This window comes from Hippocampus bargibanti, linkage group LG15, assembly GCF_051943395.1.
Source record: "Hippocampus bargibanti isolate YZ-2025 linkage group LG15, ASM5194339v1, whole genome shotgun sequence".
NCBI lineage: Eukaryota > Metazoa > Chordata > Actinopteri > Syngnathiformes > Syngnathidae > Hippocampus > Hippocampus bargibanti.
Window position 1 is genome coordinate 7,479,988 of NC_142748.1, and position 14,520 is coordinate 7,494,507.

General features: G+C 43.4%; 3 protein-coding genes across 8 annotated transcripts; all 3 read right to left on the reverse strand.

Moving 5' to 3' along the window:
- Positions 1–445: 445 nt before the first annotated feature.
- sec31b (SEC31 homolog B, COPII coat complex component) lies at positions 446–8,959 on the reverse strand. Of its 5 annotated transcripts, none has more exons than XM_089015854.1 (27): positions 8,842–8,959; positions 8,007–8,106; positions 7,796–7,919; positions 7,517–7,712; positions 7,328–7,423; positions 7,011–7,151; positions 6,791–6,933; positions 6,605–6,704; positions 6,365–6,526; positions 6,139–6,291; positions 5,830–6,060; positions 5,663–5,737; positions 5,435–5,527; positions 5,240–5,351; positions 4,989–5,167; positions 4,774–4,900; positions 4,559–4,704; positions 4,116–4,289; positions 3,927–4,037; positions 3,660–3,762; positions 3,214–3,591; positions 3,055–3,093; positions 2,656–2,714; positions 2,266–2,391; positions 2,058–2,177; positions 1,770–1,841; positions 446–1,267 (listed from the first exon to the last, which is right to left on the reverse strand). In XM_089015854.1, exons 2-27 carry the CDS (start codon positions 8,083–8,085, stop codon positions 1,088–1,090), a joined length of 3,519 nt encoding a protein of 1,172 aa, XP_088871980.1. In that variant the 5' UTR covers positions 8,086–8,106; positions 8,842–8,959; the 3' UTR covers positions 446–1,087. The 5 variants fall into 5 exon arrangements, with proteins under 5 accessions (XP_088871980.1, XP_088871975.1, XP_088871977.1 ...); XM_089015849.1 differs by having other exon boundaries at positions 3,660–3,840; XM_089015851.1 differs by having other exon boundaries at positions 3,660–3,840; positions 8,838–8,911.
- A 172-nt stretch (positions 8,960–9,131) lies between these two features.
- ndufb8 (NADH:ubiquinone oxidoreductase subunit B8) lies at positions 9,132–10,533 on the reverse strand. Its single transcript, XM_089015211.1, has 5 exons — positions 10,387–10,533; positions 10,031–10,157; positions 9,775–9,874; positions 9,511–9,666; positions 9,132–9,298 (listed from the first exon to the last, which is right to left on the reverse strand). Exons 1-5 carry the CDS (start codon positions 10,475–10,477, stop codon positions 9,206–9,208), a joined length of 567 nt encoding a protein of 188 aa, XP_088871337.1. The 5' UTR covers positions 10,478–10,533; the 3' UTR covers positions 9,132–9,205.
- A 202-nt stretch (positions 10,534–10,735) lies between these two features.
- gpx9 (glutathione peroxidase 9) lies at positions 10,736–11,908 on the reverse strand. 2 transcript variants are annotated; one of them, XM_089015210.1, is made up of 4 exons: positions 11,752–11,908; positions 11,473–11,566; positions 11,127–11,388; positions 10,736–10,999 (listed from the first exon to the last, which is right to left on the reverse strand). In XM_089015210.1, exons 2-4 carry the CDS (start codon positions 11,543–11,545, stop codon positions 10,942–10,944), a joined length of 393 nt encoding a protein of 130 aa, XP_088871336.1. In that variant the 5' UTR covers positions 11,546–11,566; positions 11,752–11,908; the 3' UTR covers positions 10,736–10,941. The 2 variants fall into 2 exon arrangements, with proteins under 2 accessions (XP_088871336.1, XP_088871335.1); XM_089015209.1 differs by having other exon boundaries at positions 10,739–10,999; positions 11,696–11,907.
- Between the last annotated feature and the right edge of the window lie 2,612 nt (positions 11,909–14,520).

Here is a 14,520-nt window from a genome sequence, read left to right on the forward strand (position 1 = left end):
TGCAAAATACATTTTTTGTTACAAATATATATATATATATATATAAATTATATATAAATTATACACATATAAAACCATATATACATACACATATACATATATATGCGCACACATACATATATATAAATCCATATATATATATGTACATGTGTGTGTATAGATGTATGTGTATGTATATATATATGGATTTATATATATTGATGTATGTGTATATATTATATTACTTATGTTATACTTGGAAAACTTTTGTCATACATTGAAGGTGAGCCTTCTATATGGAAAAAGTTTGAAAATACATCATTCATTGGGGGTACTCTTTATATTCCAGTGCGCCGTTTACACCAGAAAATACGATACTTCACCTTTCTAAGTGAAACAGTTTCTATCATTCTATCTATCCATAAACTTCATTTTGGTGCCAAAATAAAGAGCGGCAGCCTTGAAATGGAAGGTACAACTTTATTTGAAAAGTGGAGGGAAAAAAAATCAGACATGGGTTAAATAAGCAAAATTGATCATTCTGTATAAACATTTGTGCAAACCAAAAAAAAAAAAAAAAAATAGCACGTACACGTACACAAACACACACACACAAAAGGAGGCACTTTACTGCCTTTTTCCTTCCGTGACATGGCAAACAATCCCACCAGATTATGCAGTGCTTTCCAACTATGCCATCTACTGTACAAGTACTTAAAAAGTCAAGTAGAAGACAAAGCCAGGAAACTGCAACGTCAAATGAAATTAATATGCTGATCATTCATCCGCTGCTAAATTACAGACCGAATATGGTGGGGGAAAAAATGGCACAATTCATGAATGGATCGGTGCACTATGGCAAATTTCTTACATGTTTTTGTTTTATTTCATACATCTGATTATAAAACCGTCCGCCAACAACAAAATCACACTAAAGCATACAAATGTTTTATTTTGTACATCGTTTGTTCCGCCACAAGTTTCAAGATACATTCATTTAACCCATCCCATGATACGATGAAGACCACCATTCGCTCACGTAAGAAAAAGGAAATAAATATGAAGATTTTCTTGTTGTTTTTATTCACCGAGGCGAAGGCCGTGTGGCTCAAACGGCCAGTTTGTTGGCGATGGTCATGACCACTTTGAGGATGGGCATGAAGGCAGAGATCTCGCTAAAGTTGCTGCTGCTCACTACCAGGGTGTGGACCTCCAGGGCGCGCTGGTAATGCTGGCTGGCCACGCAGCGGCCGATCTCGTGCAGGCCGTTTAGTATGTTGGGCGAGAGCTGAGAAGAGGTGCCATTCGTGAAAAGCGCAGGAAGACGGCGGTCAGAGTGATGAGGATGAAAGTCGCATTGGTGAAATGGGAAATCAAGTGGAGGCGTGGTCGATGGCGTCAAAAGTATCCAATAGGTTGAAGTAACTTTCTTTCAATGCTTTATTATAAAATCCGACCGGTTTTAAAATTCAATCATTCAATATCGGGTTGGAGAGGATGACATTTAAACAAAAGCACCAGAGTCTGAGACTCAGGACACAGAATTGCCTTATAGATGAGATATTTTTGAGAAATACGTCAACATGTGACAAGTTGCTGAAAAAAAATGGAGGTATGAACCTCAACTTGTGTATTACAGGTAATTTCATTATTGGTTTTTGTTTGTGTTACCGGGGTTTAAAATGTTTGCAAACCACACTTTTAAATAGATATATTTCATTTCAAGAAAACCTTCATAGAACCGCAATGTGCTTGTAATATGATATGAGTGGCACTGAAAAATTCCTTACCGACTGCTCCCTCAACTTGTCATACAGGCATCCCAAACGCTTGGCTGCGTCGTCAAGCTTCCTCTTGGTTTGCTGTGAATAAAAGAATTGAAATAACTACAATGGCCTCTTAATTTATGGGCTTACCTGTTCAAGTAGATATGATTTAATAATCATAAATGTTTTATAGGTTAGGCTTATGCAAAGGCAGTGTAAATGAGTGGGTAAGCAAGTTTGGTTGAACTATAGGTACCAATATACAATAAAAGTCCCCTTTTAGTGAATGACAAAGTCACTTTGAAGGCTCACCGGGTCTGCTGCCGCGAGCTGGCAGCGCTGCACCAGACTGTCAAAGGTGGATTTGAGCACCATGTGCTCAGCGGGGATCTCCTTCTGCTCCACTCGCTCTGCCGGGAGCTGCTGGAGGAGCTGAGGGTGGATATGCAAACAAAGAATGAGGTGGAATCGACGTGGGTGATTCTGACATGCAGCAGGGGCACTTGGGTCAGACGCTGACCTGCATGTTGGGCTCCTGAGGTGCTCCGGGGGGTACTTGGGTGTTGTTATGCTGCTGAGGGGCCTCACCCGGAAAACCCATCACGGGTGCGGTGATGGGAGCGGGTGGAGTGTAGTTATCGGGAACCTGTTTCACACATCAAACTATTAAAATCGGACATTTTTCATCGGTGTGTTAGTTAACATTGGACAGCCATTTTTTGTACATCACAACAGACATGGAATTATCGACAATTTTAGGGGGCTTTGCTGCACCCGAATGAGGCAATAGCTTAGCTTTGGTGGCTTCTGCCTAACAGGCACAGTGCAACTATTTTCCGCCAATGAGCTGATGCAACAATTTAATGGGATTCCTATGCAATACGAGACTTTGGAGAGAAACTAAGTGTACCTTCTTAGTTCTAGGTCCACTTCGTACCGTTGGTGGATCATTCCAGCCTTCTTGGGACACTAAAACAGAGACGAAAATAAACATTTGCATGTTGAGCTCAAGAATAATTTGTTAAATTTATCAAGCTGGCAAGACCTGTTTTGTTCAAATACTTGATAATCACCCAACAGCAATCAAGCAGATGCCTTTGAATGCTTGAATTCACACTCAAATGTGGAATTATTGTAATATTCCAGCAGCAAAAGCAAGAGGCAGCAGACATACGATACGTGTCCAGAAAAATAGAGCTTTCAATTTAATGCCAAAGTCAAGAAAAAATTATTGAAGCAAATTGTCAAGATGTCTATTTTTCTGGCTTCATTTGAACTTTTCTCGCAAAAGCATTGCTAACACTGTCACCTTGGGGGTCAGACTGGGTATTCAGCCAAGGAAAGAATCCTGCAAGTAACATGAGGAGGACAGGAGTGTAACGTAACCATCACTGACGATGCGCACATCAAGTCAGAAGATGTGAGACAAGAAAAAGATGGAAGCTAAAGTGAAAGAGAAGGCACCAACCTGGGGGAGGAGGAGCGACAGGTGAGGTCGCAAAGGGCTTTGCAGCAGGGGCTCCGGGGCCCCCTTGCGGGTAGCCTGATCCAATCGGGGCATAGGGGCCGGTTGCCATGGGGGGTGGATGCCCCTGGCTGTGGAGCCCTCCGGGGTACATGGGGACGGGGGCTCCGGGCTGGGAGCTCGATGGCATGGAGGTAGACGGCATAAAGCTCGTTGGTGGAACCCCAGGGCTGGGCATGGGGGGGAGGCCCCCAGGGGCTGACGACGGGTGTTGCAGAGAAGGTCCTGACAAGTTAGCGGCCGGCATGGTGGGGCCTGTAGAAGAGAACACTGAGGGTCCGCTCATAGGGGATGGCTGGAATGGCTGATGAGGAACAAAACCTTCAAGACAGAAATTAATTCAAACATCAAATTCAAGATGCGACAGACGAATCAAGTTCTCGTGATACCTGGAGCTGGGTGCTGCGGGTACGGAGGTCTCATGGTTGGCGGCGGCAGCCCATGAAGAGACGGAGGCACACCTGGGCCGGAACTACTTGGAGCAACTTGAGGCTGAAAAAGAGTTGATGTCGGCATGGGAGGCTGCTGTTGCTGCTGATGATGAGTGGCAGGAGGAGCCCGGTACTGATCCTTCATTTGAGAAAGAGAACAATACTGAATGCTGCCCCATCTACTTTTTATAGCGAGTAAGAAAATGATGAAGCACGAATCCATACCATGATTTGTGCTTTCTGTCCAGGAGTGTGAGATGCAGCAATGGGCTTGGCTGTGCTTGGAGCCTCTCCCTGAGCATGGAACAGTCTGTTTCTCAGCATGGTGAGTCCAGGCTGGGGAAACAACTCACATCAATCAGACACAAGTTAATTTTCACTTGACGTGGGACAAAATAAGGACAAAAAGCTCACTTGATTGGAATTGTCCGGCAGGTAGGCCATGGCAGTGGCCAGGCTGCCCTCTGCGGCCAGGATGCCGGCGTAGCACGTCAACTTCTCGGCCAGGACGGGGCTCTGCACCGCCACCTCGCTGTTGCGGAGGCGTTCGATTGATTTGCGCAGCATAATGACTTTCTCCACCAGATCCTGAAAAAAAAAAAAGAACAAACAACTTAGAGTTAAAGCATTCTGAGCTCAATATAAAAACATGTTTCAAGTGCAATTTTAATTATCTTCTTGCCTTGAACTTGAAAAAAACCTTCTGCATAAAATCAGATTAATAATAAAATATTAAAGAATGTGGATACAATTACATGTTAAGGGAATTATAATGTTTATTTGGCTTACTTACAAAGCATTGACTAGCGATGCTCATGATACTTTCAACTAAAAATTGCTTCCAGAATTTTCTTTACCTCCAGGCCGAGAGGAGTCGAGCAGTCCCTGTGCAAAGCCCAACACTCCACAAGCCTTTCGATGTTTCCGGAGCAGATGTAACACAAGCACGCCTGTAGGCAGCGTTTCTCCAATCCTCCTCGCTCCAAGCGGCCTCCCAGGATATCTAGCCCCCAGACATTGAATATGACGTAAGCGAAAGAGGCTCCTTTTTGTGACAGTTGCGTAATCTTACCGCACAGCTGGGCAAATTCTTCGGGGTGAGCGTAGGTAAGGAGAGCTGCGAGCGCCTCCTTCCAGTTGTCCAGCTCGCAGCTTTGCACGATATCTCTCCAGTTCTGCGTCACCACTGACGATATAAGCTACAAAAAAAGACTACATTTAATTAAGACTCTGACACCCCCTTTTTGCTAAATCATTTTATTTTATAAAAATCTTACAATGCCTCACCATGGAGATGCTGTTCTTCTGTTTGCTCAGGTATTTCTGCTGGGTCTTCTTGAGCAGCTCCTCACCGCCACTGATGGACAGCAAGATGGCTTCGGCGTAGCGGCCGTCGCTCAAGCACAAATCCACTGCGCCCTCAAAGTTGCCCACCAGCAGCGCCTGGCTTATCAAACCGTCTGTATCTAATGAAGAACGTTCCCTGTTCAGCCACACGGCGCTCAATTGTGGCGGGCGAAAGATTTGCTTGGGCTTACCGCATGAAACGGGGATCTGAAAGTTGGGGATTTCGTTCCTTTTCTGGTTGAAAAAGTCAGCGGGGGAGACGGAGCCTGATGTCTTGATTTCGCCATCGGCTTCTTCAGACCGCTGTGGAGAAAACATAAGAGGTTTCATTACTCAATGAATCAAGTGCGAAGATGTATTCGGAATTTTAGGAGGAATTTACAGACCTCAGTGGAGAGCTGCAGCATCTTTTGAGCCAGGTCGTCAGCATCCACGGCGTGTCCGTTGGGCTGAAAATTCTTCCCTAAGCATTTAGAAATCTGTTGGGTATAAAAGTAGTGTGCATGCTTATTAACTCCGTTGAGGTATATCTACTAATACTGGCCTCCATGATTAGAGGATTTTGTGTATAAAATGTGCAAGCTTTTTCAAATATAATTCCAGTTTCATAATACCTTTTTGTCAAGTTCCTCTTTGCTGAAACCCAAAAGCCGCAGAAATTTGATGCGTGCCTCATCTTCAAAATTCACCTGTCAACACAAACACGCAAAAAGCACGAAATGTACTTCAAAAAGTAACAAATGAATGATGTCAACAAATCGTAAGAACATGCACGCCTTACCAGAAGAAACTTCCATATGTCCTGCTCAGCCTCGGACTTTGCGCTTTGGATCTTGGCCTGGCAGTAGCTGTTGAAGGAACCTGACTGCAGTGCCACCTGCAGCTCCCTGGAGCGCTGGAGGAATTCCGTCTCCGTGGTGACCTGGCTGACAAACACCTGCATGGGGACGGGCTGGGGGCTCTGCACGGGCGCCATCTTGGGATTCTCAAACGTGATCAGTTTGCCGCCAAACTGATGTGAGAAAAAAAAAGATGATTCAGGAAGGACAATGACATGCAACTCTCTACTCCGGGAGACTTTTTCACTTACGGCAAAGGAAGCTCCCACTGGCCTGCGCACCCACTTGGGCGGCTTTTTTAGAGGGGGAACGATGGTTTCTTGTACTATCGGCTGAGGAACCTGCAGGGGAGGGAGTATTTGACCTGTCCCAAAGGGATCCATTGTATCAAATGAGGATGATATCTAGGAAAGAGAAAAAAATGTTAATGCTATTCTTTCCCACAATTTCTTGACACTTTATGACGTAGGCTTCTACCTTATCAGCAGTACTTTGTTGCTGAGCCTTTAAGCTTCCACCCATTACGGAGTAAACTGTGATTTTGCCATCAAAGGAGGCCGCCGAGAGCAAAGCAGGATTTCTGGGACACCATTGGACGTCGAAACACCACTGGTTTGTCGTGGGGAGCTCGTAGATGACCTATCAAAAAAAAAATATATATATATATATATATTATGCATTTGTCCTAAGTAACAAGACAGGAAACTATTGCCATACCTCTGCAGTGTTTGGATTCCAGCAGAGGATGCGGTTGTCCTTGGCACTGCTAAGTAAGAGCTCAGAGTCAGCCTGACTCCAGGAGACGGACAAAATCCCCCTTTAGGAAGACAATGACAAACAAAACTGAGTTTTTTTTAATAAATAAACCCAAAAAATGTAATAAATGATCTATTTTAGCCTGACCGTGTGTGGTTTTCAAGCACTTTAAGGGGAGACGTGGCGAAACGGAGGTCCCACATTTGGATAACAGGTAGGCGGTCGTCCTCGGAGGCCAGCACCAACTGAGTGGCCACCTCGGGGTGCCAAACCATCCCGGAACAGTGCATCTGCAAATGACAAATGTTTACCTTTTGAAGCGTTTAGCTACGCAGAGCTTTCAAATAAATCCAAAGGGTCTACAAACCCGGTTGCTGTGGTCACTGATCTTGATGATGGGCTCGTTCTTCCTCAGGTCCCAAACGATGGCTTTGCCGCTGGGGTTGGCCGAGGCCAGAATGTGTTGCACTTGCCGGTTCCACGAAACCACACTGATGTCCTCCGCAGGCTGCAAAGGGAAGAAGAGGTTCCATGGGCTACCAGAAAGCAAACTTTATGTGAAGCATAAGAGGTAAATGGTGCTTAAAACTGTGCTCCAGTGTGACAACAGGTGGAGTCAGTAAAAATTAGGACATTCTTTTTAAAAGTGTCAATTAATTTAAATGCTTGTAACAATGTTTTCACCTGCGCTTTTGCTCCTGGTGTCATCGGACTGCTAAAGTTGTTGAGATCCCAAATGTATATCTCGGAATCATTCGCTCCAGATGCAAGGAGATTGCTCTGTGGGACAACAAGAGGAACATTATGTTCATAGGGTAACATAAAAATACATTTTTATAGACAGCCATTTCTGTATTTGGTGGCAAAACACACTTGGAAAGGGTTGAAGTCAAGTGCTCGCACGGGTCCTGTGTGCTTGTCGCACTGTCCCACCAAGGCTTCAGCTCCGGAGTTCACAATCGCCTCTGGGTTATAAACTGTTAGTGTGCCATTCTCGCTGCCTGCTACCAGCCTCCCTCCTATGGCATCCTCACCCATCCCAAAGTTGACCCACACAAGACTGTGTAATCTGTGGAAGGTTGTACAGTCACACATACTTTAATTTGAGAAAAATTACTCCAGAAATAATAGTCAACTGTGATTTCAGTTTACCTGTTGGTGGTGCACAGTGACCCTCTCAACTTCATGTCTAAGGTGGGGTCAGAAAAATCGAGTTCGAATATCTCCAGAGCCGCCGTTGTGTTAAACGAGGCATCGAGCTGTTGCGCTGACGTGCCTGTGGAAGAGAAAGTAAATCGTGCTCAATTAACAGGCACAATTCTGAAACTGCAATCACTAATTCTAAAAGACTGTGTTCAAGTACCTAAAGCCAAGCATATGGGATGGTGTTCGGCTGGACTCCACGCCTGTTGGGCGGTCCTCTGGATCTCCTTCAACCTCATCTTCTTTTACCTTTCAACACACTGCAGAAATAGGGGCTTAGGTATCAAAAAAGATATATGGCACAGTGTACATGTACACTAAACAATATATACAGAATTTTTTTAAATACGAGTATTATGCGAACGGTCACTTTAGTGTGAAATAGCCTCACCTGACTGATTTTTAAATGCTATGGCGGAAGAACTCCGCTGTTAAAGTTTCCCACAATGTCATGATTCATTTGACTGACGCCTACTCTTGACAGCTCGAGGCTAAATGCGGAGAAACTCACACGTCTTTTTAATAGCCCCAAAAGATAAGCAAGGCAAATGTCGTGTTTGTGAGCAACGTTCAGTCATTGAACAGAAAACGAGGCGTAAAATCGCCTCGCCGCGTGGCTAATAAACCCTTCGTTGGAGTAAAGTCCAAGTAAATCCAAGCTAGCGGTTAGCATTAGCGTGGCACGCGAGTATTAGTTGATAAGGGCCGTCATTATTTGGAATAAGCGACATTGCGTTGTATTTAATATTTTACTTTATGTTAAGTTTTGTTAAGCACCTTGTTACAGCAACATTTATTGTGAAAACGCTATATGAAGTAGTATTTATTGTATTAACCCGCGACAAACATGAACCGACTACGCGGCTAACGACAAATCAAGCTAGTAGGCCAACACGCTTAGCACTAAATTGTCATAAAAATAAAGCGACGCACGACACTCAAACTGAAAATACAGCAAACAAAATATGTTCATAATTCATGCAAATATCACCTACAACAGTCTGAATGCCAGCCGGACAGCCCACGAGCACTGAGCGGACGATGGCCGCTGGCTAAGCTAATCGTTTAGCCGCCGCACACCGGAACCCAATCCGATTGATGCCGTGTTGTCACTCAGCTACGGTGGCCTGAAGGGGACTGATTTCCGACCTGCATTAATGTCAAACGCAAAACAGTTGATATCCACATTAACGCTCCTAAATATAAACTTTATCTAACCAACATTGTATCACTATAGTCGTCATATTGGTGTGAATACATTTTGTTAAAATAATGACACTAATAATTGTGGAGGCTGGTAGGCGTTTTTATTCTTGACCGAAAGACACACATATATACATATATATATGAAGATATCATTTAGATTTCATAATTCTTGACTTCTTCCGGCTCCTTATTGGGATCTCCCCCTTTCTCCAGGTACAGATTGTTGAATGGATATTGTTTTGGTGCCTGGAATGGTAAGAAAAATAGACATAAGTGAAAATACTTAAACTGACACTTTTCTGGTATAATTATACATTTCTCATTGTAAAAATGGTGGATTTAAATAAATTCATAATGACAATGTGGGTCACTGTCACACGGTCATTGTCAACATTATTTGACTCATCTTTTTTTGCCATTATGTGATTTCATAAACAAGAGCTGTGGTTTGTACTTACAACAGGCTGATAACTAGGGAATTTCTCTCCAACGTAGAACATGAACAGCATGAAGCCAATGAAGCCAAATAGCTGCTTGCACATGGTATTCCAGGACACAGGAGTGGGAGATGTATCCACACGGTTCCTGATGTACATGTCAAAATCCCAGTGCATCTACGAACAAATAGATATAAAAAAACAGCAACAATGACTGATTGAACTAAACAAACAACTTCCATGTGGAAGGACAAAATGTTGTTAATCATTTATTAAGATTATTACCGGCTCGCCCCAATTCCTCCTCAGGTCTGGGTGGTCCCATTGATACCAAGGGTCCCTCTCATGCTGAGATCTGTCAGGCAGTTTGGGATAATCCCCATAGCTGCAAGAAAAAGACAAATGAAAGGTGTCAAACAATGAAATAAGAAATGCATTGGTTTCCTTTCCAACTTGCAATGGCAGTATAGTAAGTACGGAGTAAAGCATTACCTATAAACTAAATGTAACGATTTAAAATGATTATGACAGAAAGGCTTACCCCTCTCCATCGTCTGGATAGGGCTCGTAGTCCTCAACTCTCATGTTGTACTTCTTTGCTGCTGCAGCTCTTTCTTCTGGAGTATTGGGGTACGCGCCAGGAAGATCGGACTTTGAGGAACCGGATGCTGAAGAAATAAAAATGACACAGATCGCGCATACGAGCAAACAATTGAAGACAGACTCACGGTAACAGCAAGTGTCATTCCTCGCCGTCAGATGACGCCAAACAGTTAGCTCAAGCTAAAGTTAGCATGTCAAGGTTACGTTAATTACTGTCTACAAACAGAGCGCGTGACGCGTTTATTTGAAAATGATCATCAAATTCACACGACGACGCGCACCGGCTAAACTCACCTGCCCTAACTCCAGAAAAAAGACCTGAAATTCCGGGCCCCTGCCCCTTTGTAAGAGCTCGAGCCCACCGTCGGAAGCCAACGGCGGCCATGTTTATTGTTCAATGCAAAGTGGCGCGTAAGAAATGCGTAACATGGGGCCTGCAAGTCGGGTGTCCGCTTCTTTAGACGTCACTTCCTTGTGTTGCGTTTCATTGTGACCGACGCATTATCCTTGCTTAACGTTCCGGTATGAGCAGGCGTTTTTGTATTGTTCAATCACGAATAAAAAAGCAGACTTTGATTACATTGATTATAATGTGAAATATTTCGTTTTTCGACCAGATAGGGTCTAATAAAGGCTAATCTAATAATGAAAGGAAGCAAAACTTTTCATCGATTCATTCATATTTCATCTCATTAATTGCATTGGTGGCGGTGAGGAATTTGCGCTCAGAGTGAATGCACTGTTTCTCCAAGTTTTGTTCCTCCTCCTCATCAGGTCCAGCTCAGGGGCACTTGTGCATTTACCGAGGGACCATCACATTGCCACCATGAAGCAACTGACAAGAATCTGTCACAGGAGCTTGGCGATGTCCTTCTCAACTTTGTCGAATGGGCAGTGAAGTTCATACCTGCAAAAAGTGAAAAAAATGTTGTGAAACGTGTGTACCTAATATACTGTCTATTAAAAAAGCAATGAGTGTATTTGATCAAAAAAGTCATTTGGGGCCTCAATTTAATGTTTGAAAACAAGTTTACCTGCTGAAGGGTCTGCCATCTGCAGTGATTAGAAACTTTTCAAAATTCCATCGTATATCATTGACCGTGATTGGTGACCAGTAGAACTTCTTTATGTCACCAATGACAGGATTCACAAAGGGCAACGATTCCTTCAGATAAGTGAACAGCGGTTCCTCATTGATTCCATTTACATCTACCTTACCAAAGATGGGAAACTTGGGCACATATCCCCCTCCGGGTCTCACATACTTCAGGATGTGTAAGGTTTCATTATTCATTTCTAATAAGACAAAAAATGCATTAAAAAAGAGAGATTATAAAAACTCCCGACCATAAAAGCATCCAATAGAATGAGTAGACTTGCCAGGGGACTGAAGGCCAAACTGGTTGCAGGAGAAGGCCAGCACAGTGAAATTGAGGTCACCAAACATTTCCATGAGTGCATTCAGTCGATGGTACTAAAAAAAGTTCAACAGAAGAGAATAGAACACATAAAACATTTAAACAAAGTGTATCATGCTCATCTGGGTGTCAAAAAATGGCCCCCGATAGGCAAACGATGCTGGAAAGATCATTACATAATTTACCTCCTCTATTGTTGACCCTCAGAAGGTGGCCACGTTGACGATAAGAAGCACCTTACCCCGAAAGTCGCCAAGGGGCACCGTCACTCCATCCAGGGTCTCGGCAGAGAAATCATAGATGGATTTATTTGCCATGTTCCTATTTTCGCTCATGCAAACGTTTCGTTCGCGCACACTGGGCCCAAAAGTGAGCCGCTGTGGGACTCTATCCTTGCCATTCATTAAAACAAACACGGGTCAGCAATTGTTCGGCGTGAATGAATGCATTGTTGTTGTGGGCAGAGGTGAGCAGAGTCGGACATTGGTCGTTTGTTCAGGAATTGGACGCTAACATTTGCAAACGTATCACAACAAACAGTTGATGAGACATGTTGCTTATTAGCAAGAGAATGCAAAAGTTAAGTTCCATTTAGAAGGATAAATAACAATACAGTACAGTTTTGATGCAACACAGATTTTATTTTCAACGTTCAGAAACAAAACACAGAATGACTCAGAGGTTATATACATAGCTGTGGGTTATTATTATATGATTCTACTTCGCGGATTTTCGTGTACGTTGGGTTGTCCTGGTCCCCATATACCGCGTAATGTCTTTGTGACGCTTGCAATGCATAGTTCATAGTGTTCCTTTGTGTAAGGATGTTAATTTATGTTGCAGTGACCTTTTATGACCACATCGCGTCACTATTGTACTTCTGATGATGACCAGCTGCTGGACCAGGCAACTAATCCTCGTTGAAACCTCTAATCGGGGTTGACCCAAGCTATTTCGTGACCCTGAAGAGAATTTAATTCAACAGGCCGCCTCTGCACGCCGCCTCTACTGAAACAAGAGATACGTATCAACGCTAGACATAACTTTGAAATGACAAAATGCAGAGAATGGCAAATGCAGATTCTTGACTCTATAAATTCCGGAGTATTAAAATTAGGAACATTTTAGAACATGAAAAATAAATAACATAAACATGGAGGAATATACACAAAACTCCACCTCTATATTGGAGCTGGGGTTCCAACATATATATAGGACCTTTCATCTGTAGAGCAGTTGTAGGAACCACTTGTCCACCTTTCCTTTAAAAAAAAAAATCTAAATGGGTCAGATTCACTCAAACATACCAGATAGGTCAACCCCCTTCCCCCTTTCTTCTCTCTCTCTGCCCTGGTGTCATCTCTTAAGTGTACGACGTCACCGCGCATCACATATCACACCTCCACCCCCTCCTCACCTCTTTTCTTGCCACAGGGTGTGCTTTGTGATGGCAACATTTACAGTGACATATTGCCACTGCCTCTCTTGCTGTCTCCCTCGATTTCTCAAGAAAAATATTGCACAAGGCCTTCGGGCTAAGCTCACTAAACCTCATTTTGTGTGTGTGTGTAGGAATAGCAGAGAGAGGGGGGGGGGGATGAACACAATCAGCAAACAATACTTCTTGGCCGCTTATCTTGGCTGGACGTTTTTACGCATCCATTAAGTAAATTGTTATGCTTCATGTGTTGCGTCGCGCGTCGGTGCAACATCTGTGGTTAAAAGGGGCTTCTTCTCATAACAAGAGATTTCCTGTTTTGATGAAAACCCGGCGCCAAGAACATCCATAGCGCTGTATGATATGGCTCCAAGTTGAAGGAACACACAGTGGAATCATCACGGACGGATGGACAAATTGGGTTGCGATTTATCTTTTTCCAATCGTTTGAGGAAGGGAAAGGGAAATAGTTGAACACCCAAAAGTTGGACAAACTTGCGGTTAGTTCAGTGAACATGGAGAGCGTTTTTTTCCCCAAACTTTCTACACCAAATACTCAGGAAAGCTTCAGTAGTATAGTAGGCCTACACGTTCATTCACTGCCAGACGTGCAGATATGTGTCCACTCCAGTGCCAGGGTTTTTGTCACTGTCACTCAAATTTGAGAACCCACAGAATATTGAGTTTTAGGACTACATAAACATTCAATTCCGTGTTAGAAACCTTAGAATCTCTTCTTTGATCAGAAAATAAATCCTAAATGATATGGGTCTGGAGTTATATGAGCTTGAAATGAGGGCGGCTGTCCAAAATTCAATGCAATATTGGTTTACATAGCGCTTCAACAACAGCTGAAGCTGGAACAAAGCGCTAACATGGAAAAAAAGGCCATGGCCAGCGCTTTATCAGCGCCCAAGCATGCAAAAACAAAACCCAAACAAATTCGGGAATGGCGCTCTACATCATATTTTTAATCCCTCTCAATTCCCTCTCAAGTTGGATCATTGACTACTTTATTTGCAAGTGTGACTATCTTTTACAGGAGATTTGAGCAGTCACGCACCTAAAGTCGTTTAAATACACTCCAAAGAAGCTTAGGATTCTTAAACGCCCTTCCCGCAAGTAAACACACACATGCTCCTACACACTCCCATATTCACACACACACATACACACACACACACACCTCCCGCTGTTCCCTGGATGAATCGCATATGCAGATTGGCAAAGCTTTGAAGTGAACGAAATAGAATAGGAGATGTGTGTTATATAAACAGGAGGAGGAGGATTAGCGTCAACATTTCCTCCTCGTCTCATTTGACATTCTACCTTTCCCCCCCCTCACTCCTCCAAAAAGTGCACTGTTCTTACACCCTTTTTTTCCCATGATGCTCATTTTTGCATGGTCGTTTTATTGGAGCGTTCTTAAAAAAATGCAGGTCATGTGGCGTCGTCTTTTTTATTCCCCCATGCAGGAGAAGATGGAAGTGATGAAATCTTTCTGGAAGTGTCTCTATCCCACCCCTCCTCTCTCACTTTCTTTCTTTCTCTCTCTCTCTCATCCTCCTGCAC

Bases quoted from the DNA above. Each gene is read 5' to 3' on its own strand.
- sec31b (XM_089015849.1), bottom strand. From the start codon at position 8,085: ATGAGGTTGAAGGAGATCCAGAGGACCGCCCAACAGGCGTGGAGTCCA. The intron at 5,738-5,829 runs GTAAGGCGTGCA...TTGTGTTGACAG, and splicing joins ACATATGGAAGTTTCTTCTG to GTGAATTTTGAAGATGAGGC. The intron at 4,705-4,773 runs GTAAGATTACGC...TCTGGGGGCTAG, and splicing joins AGAATTTGCCCAGCTGTGCG to ATATCCTGGGAGGCCGCTTG.
- ndufb8 (XM_089015211.1), bottom strand. From the start codon at position 10,477: ATGGCCGCCGTTGGCTTCCGACGGTGGGCTCGAGCTCTTACAAAGGGG. The intron at 9,875-10,030 runs GTAAGCCTTTCT...TTTTTCTTGCAG, and splicing joins TATCCAGACGATGGAGAGGG to CTATGGGGATTATCCCAAAC. The intron at 9,667-9,774 runs GTAATAATCTTA...ATTTGTTCGTAG, and splicing joins GGAGGAATTGGGGCGAGCCG to ATGCACTGGGATTTTGACAT.
- gpx9 (XM_089015210.1), bottom strand. From the start codon at position 11,545: ATGGAAATGTTTGGTGACCTCAATTTCACTGTGCTGGCCTTCTCCTGC. The intron at 11,389-11,472 runs GCAAGTCTACTC...TTGTCTTATTAG, and splicing joins GTTTGGCCTTCAGTCCCCTG to AAATGAATAATGAAACCTTA. The intron at 11,000-11,126 runs GTAAACTTGTTT...CACTTTTTGCAG, and splicing joins GATGGCAGACCCTTCAGCAG to GTATGAACTTCACTGCCCAT.